Source organism: Brassica oleracea, chromosome C2 (genome assembly GCF_000695525.1).
Source record: "Brassica oleracea var. oleracea cultivar TO1000 chromosome C2, BOL, whole genome shotgun sequence".
Taxonomy (NCBI): domain Eukaryota; kingdom Viridiplantae; phylum Streptophyta; class Magnoliopsida; order Brassicales; family Brassicaceae; genus Brassica; species Brassica oleracea.
This window is the reverse complement of record NC_027749.1, coordinates 52,328,814-52,350,407: the sequence shown is the minus strand read 5'-3', so window position 1 is coordinate 52,350,407 and position 21,594 is coordinate 52,328,814. Positions and strand designations below refer to the sequence as shown.

At 38.2% G+C, this 21,594-nt stretch overlaps 6 protein-coding genes across 7 annotated transcripts; 2 read left to right on the top strand and 4 right to left on the bottom strand.

Moving 5' to 3' along the window:
* Positions 1-52: 52 nt before the first annotated feature.
* Positions 53-5,888, bottom strand: LOC106327720 (lipid phosphate phosphatase epsilon 2, chloroplastic-like). The gene is made up of 5 exons (XM_013765954.1): positions 5,815-5,888; positions 976-1,317; positions 634-859; positions 467-540; positions 53-389 (listed from the first exon to the last, which is right to left on the bottom strand). Exons 2-5 carry the CDS (start codon positions 1,288-1,290, stop codon positions 162-164), a joined length of 843 nt encoding a protein of 280 aa, XP_013621408.1. The 5' UTR covers positions 1,291-1,317; positions 5,815-5,888; the 3' UTR covers positions 53-161.
* An 898-nt stretch (positions 5,889-6,786) lies between these two features.
* LOC106327896 (GDP-mannose 4,6 dehydratase 1-like) lies at positions 6,787-8,496 on the top strand. Its single transcript, XM_013766200.1, has one exon. It carries the CDS (start codon positions 6,965-6,967, stop codon positions 8,048-8,050), a length of 1,086 nt encoding a protein of 361 aa, XP_013621654.1. The 5' UTR covers positions 6,787-6,964; the 3' UTR covers positions 8,051-8,496.
* Positions 8,497-8,730: 234 nt separating this feature from the next.
* LOC106327897 (folate transporter 1, chloroplastic) lies at positions 8,731-10,865 on the bottom strand. 2 transcript variants are annotated; one of them, XM_013766201.1, is made up of 10 exons: positions 10,577-10,865; positions 10,405-10,484; positions 10,245-10,321; positions 10,055-10,151; positions 9,892-9,985; positions 9,742-9,815; positions 9,482-9,592; positions 9,295-9,387; positions 9,140-9,207; positions 8,731-9,057 (listed from the first exon to the last, which is right to left on the bottom strand). In XM_013766201.1, the coding sequence occupies exons 1-10, from the start codon at positions 10,683-10,685 to the stop codon at positions 8,925-8,927; spliced, it is 936 nt and encodes a 311-aa protein (XP_013621655.1). In that variant the 5' UTR covers positions 10,686-10,865; the 3' UTR covers positions 8,731-8,924. The 2 variants fall into 2 exon arrangements, with proteins under 2 accessions (XP_013621655.1, XP_013621656.1); XM_013766202.1 differs by having other exon boundaries at positions 9,482-9,589; positions 10,577-10,859.
* Positions 10,866-14,658: 3,793 nt separating this feature from the next.
* On the bottom strand, positions 14,659-15,555 carry LOC106325142 (dehydrin Rab18-like). The gene is made up of 2 exons (XM_013763163.1): positions 15,103-15,555; positions 14,659-15,006 (listed from the first exon to the last, which is right to left on the bottom strand). The coding sequence occupies exons 1-2, from the start codon at positions 15,445-15,447 to the stop codon at positions 14,782-14,784; spliced, it is 570 nt and encodes a 189-aa protein (XP_013618617.1). The 5' UTR covers positions 15,448-15,555; the 3' UTR covers positions 14,659-14,781.
* A 484-nt stretch (positions 15,556-16,039) lies between these two features.
* LOC106324633 (WD repeat-containing protein 82-B) lies at positions 16,040-18,366 on the bottom strand. Its single transcript, XM_013762580.1, has 11 exons — positions 18,174-18,366; positions 18,006-18,097; positions 17,818-17,918; positions 17,613-17,713; positions 17,444-17,510; positions 17,246-17,345; positions 17,052-17,165; positions 16,808-16,945; positions 16,639-16,723; positions 16,508-16,557; positions 16,040-16,437 (listed from the first exon to the last, which is right to left on the bottom strand). The coding sequence occupies exons 1-11, from the start codon at positions 18,178-18,180 to the stop codon at positions 16,288-16,290; spliced, it is 1,005 nt and encodes a 334-aa protein (XP_013618034.1). The 5' UTR covers positions 18,181-18,366; the 3' UTR covers positions 16,040-16,287.
* An 810-nt stretch (positions 18,367-19,176) lies between these two features.
* Positions 19,177-21,377, top strand: LOC106324630. Its single transcript, XM_013762577.1, has one exon. It carries the CDS (start codon positions 19,294-19,296, stop codon positions 21,220-21,222), a length of 1,929 nt encoding a protein of 642 aa, XP_013618031.1. The 5' UTR covers positions 19,177-19,293; the 3' UTR covers positions 21,223-21,377.
* Positions 21,378-21,594: the final 217 nt, after the last annotated feature.

Sequence of the window (21,594 nt, the reverse complement as noted above, 5' to 3'; positions counted from 1 at the left end):
TCTCTATTGGTTTCGTATATACTTTAAAAAAAAGTTGCCGTTTTGTGACAAGAAACAGAACACAGAGTGGTAATGTTGATTGCTAGACAGCTCAAACAGTACGAGTGAAATGGGAAACAAAGGAATAGTTTTATAACCCTCGAATTATTATATTTTCTTTGTCATCTGTCATCTTTGAACCAGTTAAGTAGCACATAAACTGCAAAACCCAGAGCAGATGCAGCAGCAGCTGTAAATACAGCTACTTGTACAGAGAATGATGAGGCGAAAGCTTCCAGAACAAGTGAGTTCCACGTTATGTACCACAAGGTGGAGTAAACAGAGCCCACGATTGCACCCACCACCACTTGACTGGCCGTGTGAAGCTTCTGGGAGACCCTTAACCATGTCTGCATACAATCATCATCACCAGTAAGTGAATGAATTAGTTTATATGGTTCTGCAACAGTTTTGCATGAAAACTTACAAAGTAAGAAGCCAACGCAACGATGAGGCCGCTAAGGAAAAGAGAGAGTTCGTTGGTTCCAAGCCACTCCATAACTGGGGAAATAACAGTTTGAGAGGTGACGAAATGATGCAAGTAGAGAAAGAGAGATGGGAAAGGAAAGGGTGAGAGAAATTTGAGAGTTTTACCAGAGAAGAGGGTAAAGAGAGAGATGAAAGAAATGGACTGAGCATGAGAAGAAGGCATCCCAGGGTCAGAACGCAGAGTTGCAACAGGTCTCTCTTGGTTAAGGATGCGTTTGAGAGCTACGGAAAGCGCGGAATTGGAAACGGAGCCAATGACAGCCCACAAGGCTGCACCATCATGTCGTAGAAGCAGAACCGATCCAAACAGAGCAGCTAACACCCATTTGCTCTGTGTATGTTGTTATCAAATTGCAAGGAAAAAAAAAAAGTTTTGTATTTCATTGGGAGATGGATAGCAGCATTAAATCAAACATATTGTGTGCGTCCGAGAATTTGAATACAAACCAGACGATTAGCGACGGCGTTGATCCCACCGCCAGCATCGGAGACCAAATCGTTGGAGGGACTATTCTTCATAAAAGCCTCTTGCTCGAAGGCCTGAAACCGTTCTTCCCCGTCAATATTTCCGCCGTCTCTCCAAGCATGGGTTTTGACTAAATCGGCCATAGTTTTAGGAGGAGCAGAGAAAGAGAAGAGTCTCCTCCGATTCAAATGGAATATTGAGCTCCAACTTCGATATCGAGCGGGAGCAGAGAAAGGGCCCAAATAGAAACTGCAGGTTGGTTTGTGGAAGAGAGCAATAGATGACGCTGCTGCCATATCCAAAAAGAATTTGTCAATTTCGAGGACTTTATTCTAATTTGCCCTAGTAACTCCTATGTTTATGCTATTTTGTCCCTCTTAATAAATTATTTATTATTTATTTTCTTTTAATTACAGAAATATGGCTAAATACTAAAATAGCCTTAATGAATTATCTAAACTACAACTCAACCTAAATTAAACCCTCTAAACTAGTCCAAAGGTTTCCTTCTCCCCCTCCCCCACACACACGTGTTTCTCCCTGTTGATGAATATCAATGGTAGCCTGCGATTTTGAATAAGCCTGGTGAGCTCAATGTCATTTAATATTCTGTTTCGCGATTCTAAACCATATCAATGGTGAGGATAAAGAAAAAGTTATGTTTGTTTCCGCCAATTTTAAGTTCAAATTGATGAATATGGATAAATTTATATTTTTGATGTGTAAACAACAACTATAACCCATAAATATGGAGATTCTTTGAAGAAATTCCATGGCGGCCGTGAAAAATAATTTGCTGAATCAGGAAAACCCTAGTAGGAAGATGAAATAATTACGAAACTGCCATTCCACTCATTAAAAAAATAAATAAAAAAGATAACAAATCCGGAGCCGTAAAGTTAAGAAACCAGGAGCATACCACCAGACCGTAAGTTACTTTTACGTATCATCACATCAACTAAATTTTGAATATAAATGTCTTTTTAAAAATTAACGAAGCTGAGTATTGATCCAGAGACTGTCTAGTTAACAATCAAGCAATATAACACCAAACTACGAGTTATCATTGTGTATATTTTTTTCATAAGTTCATTTTGTATATAATTTTGTATTATAAAATAAAATCTTATGTTATTCCCGGTAAAATAAAATTGTTTTCGTTGGTCGTATGATACGGGTCGGTTCTTTCGGGTACCGGGTTATCCGGTTTAGAAATTAGCGATGTTCGGCATTATAAAATTTTAGATCGGGTTCGATTCGGGTTCGGTCCTGGTGGGTTCAATTTTGATGTAAAGAAACTTGAAAATAACCAAATAACGAATATATCTGAAATAAGTTCAGATAATAGTACCTAAAGTAACCATATTACCCGATTTGGTTCGGATATTTTGTATTCAAAGTACCCAAATGTACTAAAAATAATCAAAAGTTCTCATTAAATACGGTTTTGTTTGAATATTTCTACCAAACTATCGTATTTTATCGGTTTCGGGTAGGTTCTTCGGTTCTGGATATTTAACCCAGCCCTAGTCGTATCAAATCAGATCAGGGATCTCTTTCTAAAAATTATAGACCCAACTCAAACGTACGTGTAATGACTAGAAAATTTTGTAACAAAGCAAAAATTGTTTTTGCTGGTCGTAGCTCGGGAATCTATTTCTTCAAAAATTTGTATATAACATATATTTACAAAATTATTAAATCATACATTTAAAACATGCATACCATCAAATAATATTATATTTACAACTTAGTGAAGTAAGAATAAAAATAAAACACTAAGTCCACGAAATTTTTTGAACTACTAGTTTTGCTAGGTATTACTAAGCTAAATAAAAAAAATTCAAACATGTCTAAAACGTGTATAACATATTTAACACATGTTATTAAAATATAATTAAAAACGTACTCATTTAAAATGTCTTTATGCCATATATTTTAAAAGCACTAGTATTATATTTACACTCAGTAGTACTCAAGGTAGTAGTAATATTATCTTGTTCATAGTAATACTTTTGTCAATTTCAACATTTATAAGTAATACCATGTGAAAAGTAAAATATTGCTAGTAGAACCAATGCATTTAGATAGTTTTAGATTGTATATAACATTTTTGTAGAAACAAAATTTGGAAAATATGTAATTTGTGTGATTTACCTTATTATAACATCACTATCGAGACATTAGATATGGAAGTATAAGGAAGTTTTTTGTGGAAGTGATAATTTTTCTAACGACTTAAGAAATATTAAAGATTTCATGACTAATTTGATACCTTAACACATATGAGGACATATAATTCAAAATATATAAGTTATATCAGCTGAAAATATATAATAACCCAAAAATATAAAGTTATTAGAAATACGTATAATACATAGTAGTCCAAGGTAATACAAAGTAGTACAAAGTAGTTTTAGTAGTGCTAGTAGTCCACACACACATTTATATAAATAAAAATATAATATCAAATCTTCAAATTTATATAAAATAATATATATCTTCTGTTTCAAGAAGAATGTAATTTTGATATTTTTCACAAAGATTAAAAATGTTTTGAATGCATTCATGCTCTTAATAAATATATCTATTTAATCAAAAGATTTTAAGATGGATAAATTATTTATAAAATCAAAGTATTTTGTAAATAATATTAAAGTTAAAATAGCTATAACTAAATTGGAATCTTAAATGATACTCCTTACATAACAAGAAAAAATGTCAAACTTACTTTTTATAAAACAGAAAATATTATTTATTATTTATATAGGTTGTTAATTTAGTTACAAATATAAACAGTAAAAATATGAAATATATTATTTTTCAATTTGAAGGCCATATAAAATATATAAAAGCTTAAATTAAAGAAATTTGGAATTAATTTTTGATCAAAATATTATTGAAATATATTTTTTATTAAATTTATAGTTTTGTAACATTTTTATGTAAAAATAATAATATATTTTTTATTAAATTTAATTTTATAATTAATTGTTTACAAAAATTTTATATATTTTTTTTTATTAAATTTAATTATAAAATTAACTGTATATAAAAATATTTTTAAATATTTGTTTTAAACTTTTTGTATTTTTGAAATATTATTGAAATATTTTTTATTTTTTAAAATTAATATTTGATTTAAATATGAAATATCTTATTTTAAATTTGATTGCTTTTATTTAAGAGAAATAAAATTTTAATTAAAGAAAATTAATTTATATAAACTAGATCATGACCCGCGCTTTGCAAGCGCAGATTATTTTATGATGAAAATTTTCACTAATAACTTAATAAATATTTTGTTAATTTGTAAGAATTTTGTTCATTTGAATTTTCTTTGCATTTAAATCAATGCTTTTAAATTCGACCCGAATCCGCAATCATATCGGTTAATCTGGTGATTCGATAATGCGACTTAGGTTTTAAAAATATTCATATTTATAAAAATCATTATATCCGAGACTAACCAATTGAACTGAAGGATGCCCTATATGTTAACATATCCATTTTGATTTAAATTGCTATAGTTTCATAATTTGTCACCTTTTAATCCAAATTTTAAAGTTTATTGTTTTACAATTTTATTAAATTATGACGTTTCTACAAAATTTTGATAGAGAAAATAATAGATATAAAATAATTAACAACTATAAATGTCTTGATTATTTTACTCCATTTTATATAACTTAATTAATTTTATTATAATTGTTTTGTGTAATTTGTCGTGTTAATCATTTATATTATAATTGTTTTAATTTTTTTATTAACAATTAGTATTAAGCATTTTTCTGTAGTTAACATATATTTTGAATATTGTTTCATAATTATTTTTGTTATTATAGTTATTGTACACTGTATATTGTTTATATATTTATGTATTATGTAATGGCTATTATTGAATTGTTATCTTACTTAAATAAATGATAGAACCATTATGTAGTAAATATAAATAAAATAATATGTTAATTTAATTGATTTATTATTGATTGCAATATTTTTGTAGTATTTAAACCTACAAAAGTAAGTTTTATTTATTTTCGTTTTTTATAAATTTTTGAATATTTTTTTAAATATTTAATTTATTTAAATATTTGGTTATAAAAAAAATAAGTTCCAATATTTTATATTATTTGGAAATAAGATTAATTATAATGTTGTTTGGGAAAATAGATAGTAGTATAAAGAAATGACTATACTGTTTGGAAACATTGATAGTAATATAAGAAAAAGAATATTAGTGATTTAATGTAGGTTTAACTATAAAGTAGAAAGATGTATTTAATTTAAAAACTTATAAAATAAATGTTAGGTCCAACACAATGTTTCTGTTTTAATAATATAGAAATTACCAAATTTATTTTTGAAAAATAATTGTGGATTAAAATATTATTTTAATAATTTATTTTGTTATTTTATTGTTTATGAAAATATTATTTCAAGATAAACAGAAAGTTTTTATTTTCCATAAAATTTCAGCTATATAATCATTTAACAATTTAGAAAAAAAATCCTAAAAAAAAGATCCAGAAAATAAAATCTGTGACCCAGCTGAAAAAAGATTAAAAGAAACTAGAAAAAAATCTGGTTGGTAGAAAAAGTTATATGGGACCCACTCGAGAAAAAAAATTAAGGAAAAAAGAGAGAATAATGGTGGATCCCGTGATGTTTGAAAAGAAAAACAAAAATAAGAAAGAAAGAAAGGGTAAGAAAGGAAAGGGGGAAAGGTGCAAAAAGGTGGGGTAGTTAGAAAAAAAGTGGGATAGTAAGAATATAAATTTTCTAACTAGGGCATATAAGAATACTTTCCCAATTTGGAGCTAATAAGAAAAGGATCAAATCGTAAAGACGAAGAAGGAAGGAAGTAAGAGACTAGTTACTTTCATAAGTTGTGGTTATTATTACAAAATACAGCTATGTCAGCTTCTAGCCCACTCGTACTGTGATCGTTTATCTTTCATTCGCCAAAACTGGCACTGTAAAGCCCATATCAGTACTCGTAATTAAGGGTCTCCTTTGCATAAACGAGGCCCATTAAGAATTCACCAAATCAACTAGGCCTAGGCAAAATAACCGGAACCGAACAACTGAAATACCCGAAACCAGAACCGGACCAATATCCTCAAATACTCGAACGGTTTCTATATTTTTATATCTGAAATAATCGAACCGAATCGGAACTACCCGAAAGTATCTGAAACTATCCGGATAGTTTTATCTGAAATATCCACATAACATAACTAAATATATATTTTTAATTTAAAAAGTATCCGAGAATAGTTGAGGATAACTAAATTATTATAAAATATTCAAAGTAATCCGAAATATCCAATTTTTTTATCTAAATCATCCTAATTATTTGATATTTTACCCTAAATAACCGATATTTTATCCAAATTATCCGAATTATCCAAACCCGAACCGGATCCAAATGAGAACCGAATTTTTTCCGGGTATTTTCCGGTTCCAACATTTAGTATCCGAATCGAACTGAACCCAAAACTATCCGAACTGAACTGAAAATAGGTCAAGTCCTATCCGAACCGATGCCGAAATGCCCAGGCATAAAATCAACGATGCTCCATGGCTTCTTATCATTTATCTTTCACTTTTCTTTGCTTTATACACTTGTCAATTCAAACTGAAAATACAAATCATAAAACTAATCGCAGTTTGTCAACGCTTGCCGGCGATCTGCCAAACAAGTACAACTTTACGTAGCCTTACATATTCACCTACCAAGTTACCAAATTAACCCTCTTTGCTCTCTCTCTCTNTCTCTCTCTCTCTCTCTCTCTCTCTCTCTCTCTCTCTCTCTCTCGCCTTCGTCACATGGCGCTTCTATAAATAATAGAACACGTTGGAGCTTAACAAAATCAAACACAAGGCGCGTCGTGCACCTCTCTCTCTCTCTCTCTCTCTCTCACATTTCTTCTGATCGCATCTGACAAAGTGTCCAGATTCGAAGCAATGGCCACTCCTAATGGCAACGATTCTCACATTGCGTCGGAGCCAAGGAAGGTTGCATTGGTCACCGGGATCACTGGGCAGGACGGATCATACCTGACGGAGTTCCTGCTCGGAAAAGGGTACGAAGTGCACGGCCTGATCCGACGATCCTCAAACTACAACACGCAGCGAATCAACCATATCTACGTGGATCCACACAATGCCAACAAAGCTCTCATGAAGCTCCACTACGCTGATCTCTCTGATGCCTCCTCCCTCCGCCGTTGGCTCGACGTCATCAAGCCTGACGAGGTCTACAACCTTGCTGCTCAGTCCCACGTCGCTGTCTCCTTCGAGATCCCTGACTACACTGCTGATGTGGTCGCGACTGGAGCTCTCCGCCTCCTGGAGGCTGTCAGGTCTCACATGGCTGACAATGGCCGCACCGTCAAGTACTACCAGGCCGGATCCTCGGAGATGTTCGGGTCAACTCCTCCTCCCCAATCTGAGACGACGCCGTTTCACCCGAGATCTCCCTATGCTGCCTCCAAAGTCGCAGCTCACTGGTACACCGTCAATTACAGAGAAGCATACGGCCTGTACGCCTGCAACGGGATCCTGTTCAACCACGAGTCACCCCGCAGAGGCGAGAACTTCGTGACTCGGAAGATAACACGGGCCTTGGGGAGGATCAAGGTCGGACTGCAGACGAAGCTCTTCCTGGGGAACATACAGGCCTCAAGAGACTGGGGGTTCGCAGGGGACTACGTGGAGGCAATGTGGCTGATGCTGCAGCAGGAGAAACCAGATGACTATGTGGTGGCTACTGAGGAGTCGCACACCGTCGAGGAGTTTCTGGACGTGTCCTTCGGGTACCTCGGCCTCAACTGGAAAGACCACGTGGAGATAGACAAGAGGTACTTCAGGCCAACGGAGGTTGACAATCTGAAAGGAGATGCGAGCAAGGCAAAGGAGTTGTTGAAGTGGAAGCCCAAGGTTGGGTTCGAGCAGCTGGTGAAGATGATGGTGGATGAAGATCTGGAGACGGCTAAGAGGGAGAAAGTGCTCGTCGATGCTGGTTACATTGACGCTCAGCAGCAACCTTAATCTCCAAAGCAGCTGCCTGCCTGCCCCTCCCAAAAAAAGAACTTATCATCATTATCTGTTTTATTATTTCAAGTTTTTCCGTTTGTTGTTCTACTATTTTCTTGTTTCAAAGTTGTTAAACATCATTATTCACTGTCGATTTTGTTGTATCAAAGGCAAACAAAGCGAATAAAATATATGAATCTCTTTTTCTACATCACAACAATGGCTTCTTATTGTTGTTCACGAGTGATTACGCAAACTCAGAAAACAAACTAGAAAAAAGTAGCGGAAGCGTGAAAAGATAAAAATGAGAAAGAAGAGCAAACAAATAGCAGCATCAATGAAAAAATCATAACAAGGCAGAACAATCTACTGGGATTTCGACTCACCAAATCTATATATGGCTAAAGAGTTAGTGACTCTTATACTTCCTGTTTAAAAGACAGAGTAGTAGTAGTGTTTATACTGACCGAATCAGGTGGAGCAAGAACAAAGGGTGTCGCCAAGAATCAAGGTCCCTCTCTCTGAGCGAATTATTTTTACATAATAATAATGTATGGCAGTTACTTAGCAACCTTCCTTTAAGCTCCCTCCACCTGCAACACATGAACTAAAAATACGTCCATCCCACCATCACCCGTAAGAAAAGTGGAGAATTCAGTCAGTCTGGTATAACAATAAATATAGGGACCTTGAGATATAATAAGAGCAAAGGTATTAGATATGGGGAGAGATGTATGATGAATAAGGAAAACAAAAAGAGCTTTTTGTTGAGCAAAGACGAGACAAAGCTGTTTCATGGATTACCAGCAGTAAAAGGAATACAAAAAGCAAAAATGTAATTCCCAATCCCAAGGGAAAATAAAAAAATAAAAGAAGAAGATGATGGGTCCTATCTCGTTGGAAGAGGTTGTTTCAGCAATTTCAGAACGTTTTCGTAGACGATGAACGTGATGGAAGAAGCAGGCACATTTTTCAATAGATTAGCTGTTAGTCCCCTGTAGAAACCTCTGAGACCCTCGAATCTGCACCATGAAGGCAAGAAAGATAACATATGTATTTTCAGATACAGTCAAGACCAAGAATAGATATATGCTCTTCTCTGACCTCGCGGTTTCTCTGATGACATGTAAGCTGTCTATATATCTTGGGATTCCGTTAGTACTAGGTCTTTGCTGAACAAATCAAAAACAATAGAGGAATGTCTATGACAGTCACACCTCAAATATTGCTAGAGTTAAGAAGAGGTTGAAGCAATTTACCTGTAATCGTGCTCTAATAACCTGAAAAGGATATGTGAGAAGAACTGCTGCGACTTTGGAGGAGCCTCCCAGTGCAGCATAATCCGCCGAGTTCTACATATAAAAATAAAAGAAATGCTAAAAAAGATTACTTGGTCCTGCATTGCCAAATAATCACAATGTAAGAAGAAGAAGAAGAAGTCTGTACCAATAAATTATCAGGCGTGGATTCGGATTTTCTTCTCTTCTCTTTCAAATCGACAATGATTTTACGGAGTTCCTCATACGCTGTGAATTGAATAGCACCATGAGAAACCTGCTGAAGAAACTAAAATCAGGATCAAAACCATCCAAAAAAAAATGAAACTAAACTAGTCAACCTGTAAGATCTTTGTTTCGATAACCACCTGTGGAACAGTATGGTAGTTTCATAAACAAAAAGGAAAGGAAAGGGAGTGAGTGCCAAACCAGTACAAGACCAGGGACAATACCCTTGAAGAGCGCCCTGGGTCCTTCCTCTTTCATTATGGTTCTAAAGGCATCTGCAAAATTCACCAATAAAAATTAAGAAAAGAAGAATGGAAAAAGTGAGTTTGTTAAGGAAGCATATCTGGAGACCTAACAGGCCGGAGTAGGGTGGGGTTTGATGAAGAGGTGTCTGAAGCTGTAACCTTGTCTTGACAAGCCAAATAGGATTCGTGCATAAACAGACCTGAAAGTGTATCATAAGGTTGAGATAAAAATACATGTTTTAAGGGGGTGTGAGTTAGTAATAACAAACCAAGGCTCCAGCTTCAGCGGCAGAAGCAAGGTGAAGGGGAGGGGTGAGTTTCTCATCGTCCCTGCCTCTAGCGTATCTCTCTTTCGCTCTTCCATAACTAGAGAGATGTATTTGTTTCAGAGAGCCGTAATTACAAGATGAATCACAGAGAGAGCTTGGGTGGGGATTGTAAAAGAGGAAGGACACTCACAAGAAGAAGTATAAGCTCCATGAAAGAGTGGAACCGATGACAGCAGGGAAGAAACCTGCATAAAGTCCTCTCAGACCCTACACACACATAAACCAGAGAAAATGTAGCTTCAATTCAGAAACGAGAATGCATGAGAAGATGGTTAAAGAAAGGAACAAACCTCGAGACGGGCAATGGTGAAGACAGCGTGAGCTGTGTTCTTGTACGTCGGGAGAGCACTTAACCCTCTACCGTCGTTCACTGTGTCAATCAAACTTTCAGACCAAAAAAATCTATTTTTTTTTTAACTGTGGGATTTAGTTAGCACGCAGGAGTGGAAAAAGAAATCAGACCTTGGAATCTAGTACGGACAACATCAAGAGGGTGCATAGCAGCTACTGTTGCGAATCCTGCGACTGCCCCCGCTGTGGCATTTTCCCACTGCCCTGATGGCGCCACCATACCATCAACGATTACTTACTTTATAGGTTATGTGCAATCCACCTGCACGCGATTGGGCTACAGAGGTCAAAACAGTATTGTCGTCCTCCTCCGGTATACTCTCCGACGCTTGCTTGACTTCCCGTCTCAGATTTGTATGCGACGGCACCGTTATTGTTCTTCGTAAGCTTTAAAGCCCATTTATGCTTTCCGAGGCCCAACAACACCTACAATTAAAAGCCCCATCCTTACATTTGTTATTTATTCCCATAAATCGCCCAATACTTTTACATTGATTTAAAAATATCATCATAATGATCCTATCATAGTAAAATAGTTATGTGATATGCAGGATATCGGTTCGGTTTCGGTTCGGTTTTTTCGGTTTTTTGGTATTTCGGTTAGTAAAATATAACTACCATTCTAAATCCATATTTACTTCGGTTCGGTTCGGTTTATATACCGTCGGTTTTCGGTTTATTCGGTTTTATACCAAAAAACATAATTCTTTATTTTGGGATCATATTATATGAATTTTAGAGTCTTGTTGTCAACACATTCATTTATTAAAAAATATTATAAGTTTAAATAAAAGAACAAAAATAAAAAATGTTTCTATCATCTAATAAAATAATCAAATCTATAATTAAAATCAAAGCTCAAAATTTTGATAATAAAAATAAAAAACAAAAAATAAAACAGAAGCACGAAACACAAAAAATAAGATATTATATTTTTTCATATTTAGCGTTAATCAAAGTCATGTTTCTTCTATTAAACACGAAACTCTATTCGTTTATAGATAAAAAAATTGTGAAGAATTTCCACTAATTGTTATCATCAAATTTATAATTTTTATTTCAATTTAGTCAGAGCAGCATGTGCTCGATTTGGTCTCGGCTTGTATCTCTATCATGAAGAGTAGGCCGGTGTATACTTCACGTGTTACCGTTTTTGGTTGTGTTGAACAAGTCTATCAACTTGTTGAGAGACCCTTATGCGTTCTAGAATGCTAAAATATATGTAATGATGTCTACAAACAAAGTTATAATAACATTATAAGCATATGCAACCAAAAAAGTTTCTGTTGCTCGTGTTTATAATATAAATGGGTTGCAACATTATGACCTTACCTGAACATTTTTAACAAGACACGAATACAAGAACATTATGGGTTTCTCATACAAGGCGTCTTGTTTCTTCTGGTTTTGGAATGAAGTCTTCTCTTCCTTTTACCAAGTCCATGTACAGGGGAGGGAGCTGTTCCACTAGTGGTAGAATTTGCTTCATGATGGGAGGGCTGAGAGTTTCTAATTGCTTTCGGGTCATCTCGGCCTGCAAGTGACTTTTGTTGTTAGTTTTTTGCCAACACCATCAACAAATAGGTAGAAAGCATAGCGACTTAATGTGTCAAATATCAAAATTAGAGAAAAAAAATAATCAAGGAATTAGTGCCCTACAAATATCGCCAATACCATGGGTGTTCAGAAAAGAATTCGTGATAGACAAATGCATCAACAATTAAAAGATGATTTGGTTGAACATGTATGACTTAAATTTGAACGTGATGAAGGCATCAACTGAGCTCGGATGCTTCTTTCAAAATTTTATCGTTTTTTTCTTTCTAATCTTTGTTTTTAAGTTATTTATTTAAATTTATGTTTAAAATGTTATCTTTTATAATGTTTTATTTAATAAATAAATTTTATTTTTATATAAACAATGTTAATATTTTTTTTTAAGAAACCCTAAATAAGAGACTCCCATTGGAACACAAATTATGGTATCTCTTAAGTAGGTCTCTTAATTAAATAACTTTTAAGACTGGAAAATATTAAAAAAAATTAAGAGATCCTAAATGGGTCTTTGGGATAATGAGAGCAAGTCCAATGGTTAGAACCCATTATGGGTTCTAATGAATAATTTAATAGTTAATTTTATGATTTGAGAAGTTTAGAACTTTTGTTAGTGTAATTAATTTTTTTATGATCCAATGGGAGAACCTGCTTGAGGTTCTTAAAAAAATTTTTTTTTTTTTTAGAAGTTGAATGTTTGGATTTCATAACATGTTTATGTAAACCAATGAAAGGTAACACAAACTCACACATAAGAAACAATCAAATTGACAATGTATCTAAACAAATGCAGGCACTGATAAAATAGAAACAAACTCATGTGATCTTGTGATCAAGATGCTAAACAAACGCAGGCACTGATTTGACATTACTCATGTTCCAGATGCTATGAATATGATCTTATAAAGTTCAAAGACTTAGCAAGAGAGGAGAGGTATTACGTTGGCAAAACAGCTCCTAAACTTGAGAGATCCAGCTCCACTGCTCCAGCTCTTGGCCTTCTACTTCAACGGCCTCTGAAAGAGAAGGGATTTGCAATTAGCAAAGTCTCAAATTTCACGTTGGCAAAACATTAGCTGCTGGAAGTAAGCATTTTCAGACATGAAGAACGTCCCCAGAGAACAACATTATTTATAGAGACAAGGATCCTATCTTATCTTAAGCTCTACTAATGGCATCATATCTATGATAATACATAAGACAACAACAAAACCTCACCTCAAAACCAGCAGTATCATACTGGCGGCGTTTCTCCGGGTCAGACAAGATGTTGTAGGAAAAGGTGACCTCCTTAAACATGTCGGCCGCAACCGGGTCATTTGCAGTCTTATCAGGATGGTTCCTGAAACACCAAACATTGATTTTGGGAACAAGGCTTGAGCAGGACGAGTACTAAATGTTTGTGTAGAGAAACGTAACCTCCAAAGAAAGAATTAGCCTAATCCAAACCAAGTAGCAATTCACAGATGAACAAGTAGCCATTAACAAGTAGCCAAGACTTACGGATGAATTCAATTAAAGACTCATCTTTTAGACTAAACAGATTGAATTCAAGGGTCTTCTTCTTTGTTGCCTAACCCTAAATTTCAAAACTTCAAACCGAAGAGTGACAGAGAGAACCAATTAAAAGAAGCTTACTTGAGAGATAGTTTCCGATAAGTGCTCTTAATCTCCTGATCCGTAGAGTTCTTCAAGACTCCTAGAACCTCGTAAGGGTCCCGCCGGAGCTGCTTCTCCGCATCCTTCTTTTCCGACTTGGATCTATTAGTTGTCATCTTTTCACTTTAAAACGAAAGAATCTCAGAGGAGGAGATAATATATCTTCTCAATGGACATCAGAATCAACAGAGAAATGGACATCTGAATCGATAGAGAAACGACAGAGAAGGAAATCGACATCAATCGACATAGAAGATGGAGAGATCGAGCTTGGAGGAGGAAGAGAGAAAATGAGATTTCAGATGAAAACCCCGACGACGAAGGAGAGAGAGATAAATGGATGGTCAAATAAGAATGTGACACGTAAGAGTTCTTACCAATCCTAAAAATCCCAGTTTAAACAGTGGTTCTGTGTTTTTTTTCTTTTTCATTTATTTTTTTTCTTTCTTTTGTTTGGAACTCCACTTAAAAAGTCCCGATGGAGGTGGTCTGATGCTCTAAGAGCATGATTATTGGAGGCTTCTTATGATGGAATTCTTATCGGAATATAAAAACCTGTCTCTTTAACTTTTAATTAAAAAAAACTAAGAACCGTTTTTTAAATAAGAGTTTTTAAGATTTGAAAACATGACCAAACAGCTTATATATGTGGACGTTTCAAACAGTTGGTTTCATCATTTACTTAACTTAATTCGTTTGTTTACATTTGCAAATGAAAGCCCACGATATATGACAGGCTCATGTTCGCGACTGCCCCAAGAACCAATTCTCATTCGGTGCAGAAAAAGCCCTATACACTGGAGGGGAGTGGGGAAGCACCGAGCTAGCTCGGAAACGGGAACACTTAACCTATTAATAATTAGGCTTTCTCGGACAACAGTTATTCCCGATAGACGATATCGACAAGGAGCGATAACATACATTAAGTTTAACAAGGAAGTAGATTTATAGATATTGAAAGTATTGATACATGTCTCAAGAACATAAAAAGAGCCAGATGCCCATAACACATCTCACGACGTACACATGTAGAAAACACACTGCGTTAAGATCCCTTCTTTATTTTTATTTATCTGGTATACAAGTTTATGTAGTATAGTTGCTTAATGATGACCACCACCACCGGGAAGCTTTTCCTTGATCTTTTCCATCATCCCCTTCTTCTCGTGGCGCTCACCACCGTAGCCTCCAGCATCATAACCAGTGGTAGTTCCCATTCCCATCCCTTGAGATTGACCAGAAGACTGATCATGATGGCCTGGCAACTTTTCCTTAATCTTATCAGTTATTCCCTTCTTCTTCCTCCTCCCACCTTGCCCATCATCCTCCTGTCATTATGTCGGATACTTGTTAATACAAGAATACGCCACATTAATTAATACACGTACGCATGTTAATATTATATTATATTTGGTGTAACGTACCGAGCTAGAGCTAGATCCGGATCCAGAGCGGTGAAGCATTCCTCCCAAGCCACCACCACTTTCCTTATGGAGTTGCTGTTGGCCGTGATGCCTACCACCTGCGCCTGCTCCCAAGGCTCCAGTTCCTGCCCCGTATCCTTCGCCACCTGTCCCGTAAGTCCCACCTGTGGCTCCTCCGCCGTATCCTCCACCAGTCCCATAACCTCCTCCTCCGGTCGCTCCAAGGCCACCACCTGTCCCGTATCCTCCACCGCCAATCGGGTTTCCATACTCGTCCAACTGCTGGATGGGGTTTCCGTACTCATCAGTAGCCTGAGCTCCTGGTCGGTTCTGGTAAGAAGCCATCTTCTTCTTCTCTCCTTTCTAAGCAAAAACTTTCAGCTAGCTAAAAACACTTTTCTTTCTGTTCGATGTGATGAGATACTTGGATATTGATGAAGGTTTGTTAAAGCTCCTGGAAGGTACATTTATAGTCCGGTTTTGGATATTGATCAACTATTAAATTAGTGAATCGTCATGTGAAAGCGACACGTGGCACAATAGCATATGTCGGCATGATGCTTCTAAACACGTGTCCGATACAAACTCCAAACCATATAATAAAAGAAACCGGATGGATATTTTTTCAAAGTCGAGTACGTACGTGTTCGTAACAGTCCATGACACAGTGCTGAATAATAATAAAGTGGAAAGCAAAAAAAGAAAAAGAGAAAATAAATTTGTCTTTTACTTCGTGTGTCGGTATTAACACTATATAGTAGATGTTAGACACGTAACCCTTATCCTTGAAAGACGATGCGTCTTGTCTTGATGTATTCGAAGAAACTTGCCTCTTGGATCTAAAATATTGGGCTTACTGGACCTTTTCTTCTTCTTTAGCTTTCTTTATGAGTTTGGGCCTTATTAAGATTCTGACAAATAGCTTGCCAGCCTAGTATTACAACCCCAGAATTTAAATGCAAAGGGGGTTTTCATTTCACAATGGGGGTTGGGGGACAGGATACAATCAAATTTGTAGATTACACAAATAAGATTTAGAAAATAGTCGGGGATTTTCTATCTATAGGGTCGCTATATTTAACAAGATAATACCAGAAAAGAGCCAAGCAAAATAAGTTACAGACATGCTAACCAATGACACAGAGGGAGCCTAGAGCTTGTGAAAGTCGTCCTAAGTGCCATCTCCTATTTCCGATTGGCATAAGCTGACAATTTAGATAAGTCAGGGATAACAAAAGCAAGCTCGGATGAGCCTGTGACAAACATGGGACTTCCTGGAGCCCATTTTATTACTGGAGGAGCTTCACTCCCATGACCACCCATCCAACTCTGAACCTACACACATGCACGAATCCTGAATTAAACACCAAATCATATCTGAATGAACGCGCATTTCTAGTCCAACCTGTTTTCCGCTCCTCACACTCCAGGCATGGGTACTACCATCTCCTGAACCTACCCAACAATGAAACTGAGTTAGTTTTTTTTTTTCATTTTACAAAGAGCAAGTGTGAATGCATCATTGTTAGGGCTAACCTGAAACAACATACATCCCTTCAGGACTGAAGGTTGCATCCAAAGTAGATTCTTCAGCCACTGGTTTCACACTATATGTGGATAGCTGCAATGCAGAAAAAGAAAATAGTCAGGCCAGATACATTAGTCTATGTTGGTCATGAGAAGATAGGAGAGGTGAAGGGCGTACGAGTGTTCCACGAAAAGAATCAAGCACATGAATATGGCCGCCCATGGTTGTAAGCAGCATGCGCCTTCCATCATTACTAAATTTGACAACGTTTGCCTCAGAAAGATCACCACCAACGGAAAATATTTCAAAAGGCCCCTATCCAAGCAAAACAGAGAAAGGGGATGTATATTATGGTACAGTAGAGTGTTAAAATGAAAAGACAGAGCAGGACGATGGGTAAGGAATGATTTAAGAAAGAAACCTTATGGTACATACGGGAATCAAACAATCTTATGAAGCCACCAAAGGCAATAGCAAAGACTAAACCTTGATCATCATACGCTGCAGCAGGCCGTCCTTGGACACGTAAGAGACCCTAACCAAATGAAGGTCAGTGGGTTAAAAAAAAAAAAAAGAAGAAGAAGAAGAAGAGAGAGGATAATAATGACCCCGTACCTGGCATTTCTCGACCCTTTGATCCCAAAGCAAAACAGTTCGATCAAGAGAACCGGAGATGAAGGATTCACCAGCAGAACACAAGCTAAGCGAAACAACTCTTTGTGGAACAAAAAGAAGAAGAAGTTAACCCCTACTAGGCTAGGCTAGTTCAGTCCAGTTAAAGAAGAAGAACGGAAATATGGAATAAAAGAAAACCTGTCGTGATGTCCTTTGAAGTAGCGCAAATACTTGTTATCGTGCAAAGAGAGAAGGCGCAGAGAGTCTAACCAGACCAGAAGAGGGAGGGAGGGATTGTTATGCAATCATACATAATAAAAATAATACTGTGGAGGAAGAAAGAATGCTCGCTCGCTCGCTGGCTTACCGTCCCAGCCATTACGGGAAGAGTAGATGACAGTGGTAGGATGTGAAGTGAAGCAAACAAGATCAACCCCATACTTTTTGCTGTTAATCGTCTTCAGGCATCTAATCACATATCATAACCAACAACAAAAAAAAAAAGACTGTTATTATACATACTCATTCAACACCAACCAACCAAGTTAAAGTTGGGGAATATATCAACTCACGTAGCGGTAGCAACATCGTAGAGACGAATGGAGTCATCGTCGCTTGCCGTCACCATATAACTCGAATTTTTGTTAAAGTCAATCGAGCTGATCCTGCAATTCTGCACAACCACACCAACAACCTTTTCCAAATCAAATCAACAACAACAACGTGGGGTAGGGCTCCCCCTTTCAGTTTCAGAACTTACATAGTCTCTGAAAACAGCGCCAGGTTCCATACTCCTTACTAATTCTTCACTTATTTCCAACGCTACTCGTTCTTCTCTCTCCGCTTGCCCCCCTGCACACAAATCAAACCCTCCTCAATCAAAAATTATACTCACGTCAAGCCGATTTTCTCATTGACAGACACTCACCAATCATTGCTCCCCCGGTGATCGCTCAACTCGCCCTAACCGCCGATTCTCGATTTGGGGTATTATCTTCACTATGGGCTCTTGGTTGACTAATAAATATGAGGCCCATATAATTTCAACATCCAAGTGGGCCTTCCAAATAACAGGCCTTACCAGACTGAGACCGCCGATCATATTTGACTTAGACCCCCACCCCCACCATCCACCGGGTTACAAACTTATTAGAATATACTAGTTATGAGATAATGCACAAACATATATGAAATTTTTTATTACCAATCGTAGATGAGATTTGCATGATGTTTTCCTTTTGGTGGTACTGTAGGAAAACCTTTCAAACGCAAGAGTCCTGCCTGCCTGGAGATTGCTCTTTTTCGCATCATCGTCCACAAATCGAGCCCCTGCGAAGCTCATTCCATCACACACAACACATTGAAATATATATATATATACATGAAGAAGAGTCTGTGTGTCACCAGACGACCAGGTGGAGGAGGCTATGGGATCGTCACGTGGCATTTCCACCAGGTCCTATTTTAATGGGTGGAGGGCGACAAAAGAAAGATAGATTCCAGCTGTAATTTGATTCTCACATATTTCTTTTTTCCAACTCTTCTGTTAATATTAATTAACAAATTGTGTGGGAGAAAACCAAACACACAGCATTTTTCTATTGTTTTCCCATATGATCCTCCAGCCAGCAGGATCTGAGTGACTCTACTCTAGAAAATAATGATCTAATATCGGCGAGCGATGGCTGTAGTTGGTTAATATTTTGATTTTTTCAAGGTTGGGTGACTCAATGTAAAAATGGACGTGGTCACCACAACTTTGTTTCCACAGTAGTCCAAGACCGTGGTCAGAAAAGCCATACGGGACTAGAGAGAGTAAAAGAAAACAAAAGGAAGAAAGGAAGAAAGGAATGGAGTGGGTGTAAAAGTCAGAAAGTCATACGGAAGGGTATAGTAGTCATTTTGAACTGAATAAAGAGGGGACTTTTACAGTAATCAACCAACAGCCGCGTTTGACATTTCTCTGAAATAAAAGGATTCTTCTCCGATTCATTCCTTGTCCAATCTCGATTGATTCGCTTCAGATCCAATACTGCCATTGATCCGAGATGGCGGATATCGTGAAGCAAATCTTAGCGAAGCCGATCCAACTGTCAGACCAGGTGGTGAAAGCGGCGGATGAGGCAAGTGCGTTCAAGCAGGAGTGCGCGGAAGTCAAGGCGAAGACTGAGAAGCTTGCTGGTCTTCTCCGGCAGGCAGCCCGGGCTAGTTCGGATCTGTACGAGCGTCCGACGCGCCGTATAATCGACGACACGGAGCAGATGCTGGACAAGGCATTCTCCCTTGTGCTCAAGTGCCGAGGGAACGGGATCATGAAGCGCGTCTTCACCATCATCCCCGCCGCCGCCTTCCGCAAGATGTCTGCTCAGTTGGAGAACTCCATCAGTGACGTTTCCTGGCTCCTCCGCGTCTCCGCTCCCGCTGAGGATCGCGGCGACGCTGGTTACCTCGGCCTTCCTCCGATCGCCGCCAACGAGCCCATCCTCTGCCTCATCTGGGAGCAGATTGCTCTTCTCCACACCGGATCACTCGAAGACCGCTCCGATGCTGCCGCTTCCCTCGTTTCTCTTGCCCGTGACAACGATCGCTACACCAAGCTTATCATCGAGGAAGGAGGCGTTGGGCCTCTCCTTAAGCTGCTCAAGGAAGGCAAACCTGAGGGGCAAGAGAACGCTGCTCGTGCTTTAGGCTTGCTCGGTCGAGATCCCGAGAGCGTCGAGCATATGATCCACGGCGGCGCCTGCTCCGTCTTCGGAAAAGTCCTCAAAGAAGGTCCCATGAAGGTCCAGGCGGTGGTCGCGTGGGCTACCTCCGAGCTTGTCTCCAATCACCCCAAGTGCCAAGACATGTTCGCTCAGCACAACGCCATTCGCCTTCTCGTAGGTCACTTGGCCTTCGAAACTGTCCAAGAGCACAGCAAGTACGCCATTGCCAACAACAAAGCTACTTCCATTCACCACGCTGTCGTTCTCGCCAAGGAGAACCCTCATTCCGCAGCCTTGTCCAAGGGTGTCGACGATGATCAGAGCTCTATTCCCCATCCCACGGGGAAGCAAATGCCCCATCAGATGCACAGTGTCGTCGTCAACACCATGGCCAACCCTCCCAAGAAGTCCACGAGCAACGGTGTGCTCCAGAGTAAAGGTGGTGTTAAGCCCCCTTGCAATCTACAGCCACACCAGAATTCGACTTCCAAGACTCGAGAGCTGGAAGACTCCGCCACCAAGTGTCAGATGAAGGCCATGGCCGCTAGGGCGCTCTGGAAGCTGGCGAAAGGCAACTCCACCATCTGCAAAAGCATCACAGAGTCAAGAGCTCTCCTTTGCTTCGCTGTTCTGATTGACAAGGGCAATGAAGAGGTCAGATACAACTCAGCTATGGCCTTGATGGAGATCACGGCTGTTGCAGAGCAGGATGCCGACCTCAGACGCTCCGCCTTCAAACCTAATTCACCGGCCTGCAAGGCTGTCGTTGATCAGGTGCTCAAAATCATTGAGATTGCCGATTCTGAGCTACTCATCCCATGCATGAGAACCATAGGGAACCTTGCAAGAACATTCAGAGCAACAGAGTCTAGGATGATTGGGCCTTTGGTGAAGCTTCTGGATGAAAGAGAGCCTGAAGTGACAGGGGAAGCAGCGGTTGCCCTCACGAAATTCGCCTGCACTGAGAATTACTTGCACAAAGATCACTCGAGGAGTATTATAGAAGCTGGTGGAGGGAAACATCTGGTTCAGTTGGCCTACTTTGGAGAGAGTGGGGTTCAGATTCCGGCTTTAGAGCTCCTATGTTACATAGCACTTAATGTACCGGACAGTGAGCAGCTGGCAAAGGACGAGGTACTAGCAGTGTTGGAGTGGGCTTCGAAACAGTCTTGGGTGACACAGCTGGAGAGCTTAGAAGCTCTGTTGCAGGAGGCCAAGGGGAGACTGGACCTGTACCAGTCAAAGGGATCAAGGGGTTTCAATTTCAATTGATTCAATTTGTTTCCATTTTGGATGTCTTGTTTCTCGGCTTGTATTTCAATTGCACGCACGTTTCAATTGTGTTTCTCTCGGCTTGTTTAATAGCACTACGTGTAAAGCAAGAAGATTAAAAAATGGAGCTTTTTGTAGCTGGTCTTCTCTTTTGATATTTTCTGTACTTATTCCTCTAATATCTGCAGACGATATTGATGATTGTTTGAGCCTTTTTTGAAGATATGGCATGAATCAATGACTACATGTGAAGTAGATAAGTCCAGGAGGATCACTATAAATCTGATTTAGTAACTAGTAGACTGTGAGGGGGTATAGCCACTGGTGTGTGAACATGTTTTTTAGATGGGTGGATATAGGAGAAATGATAAG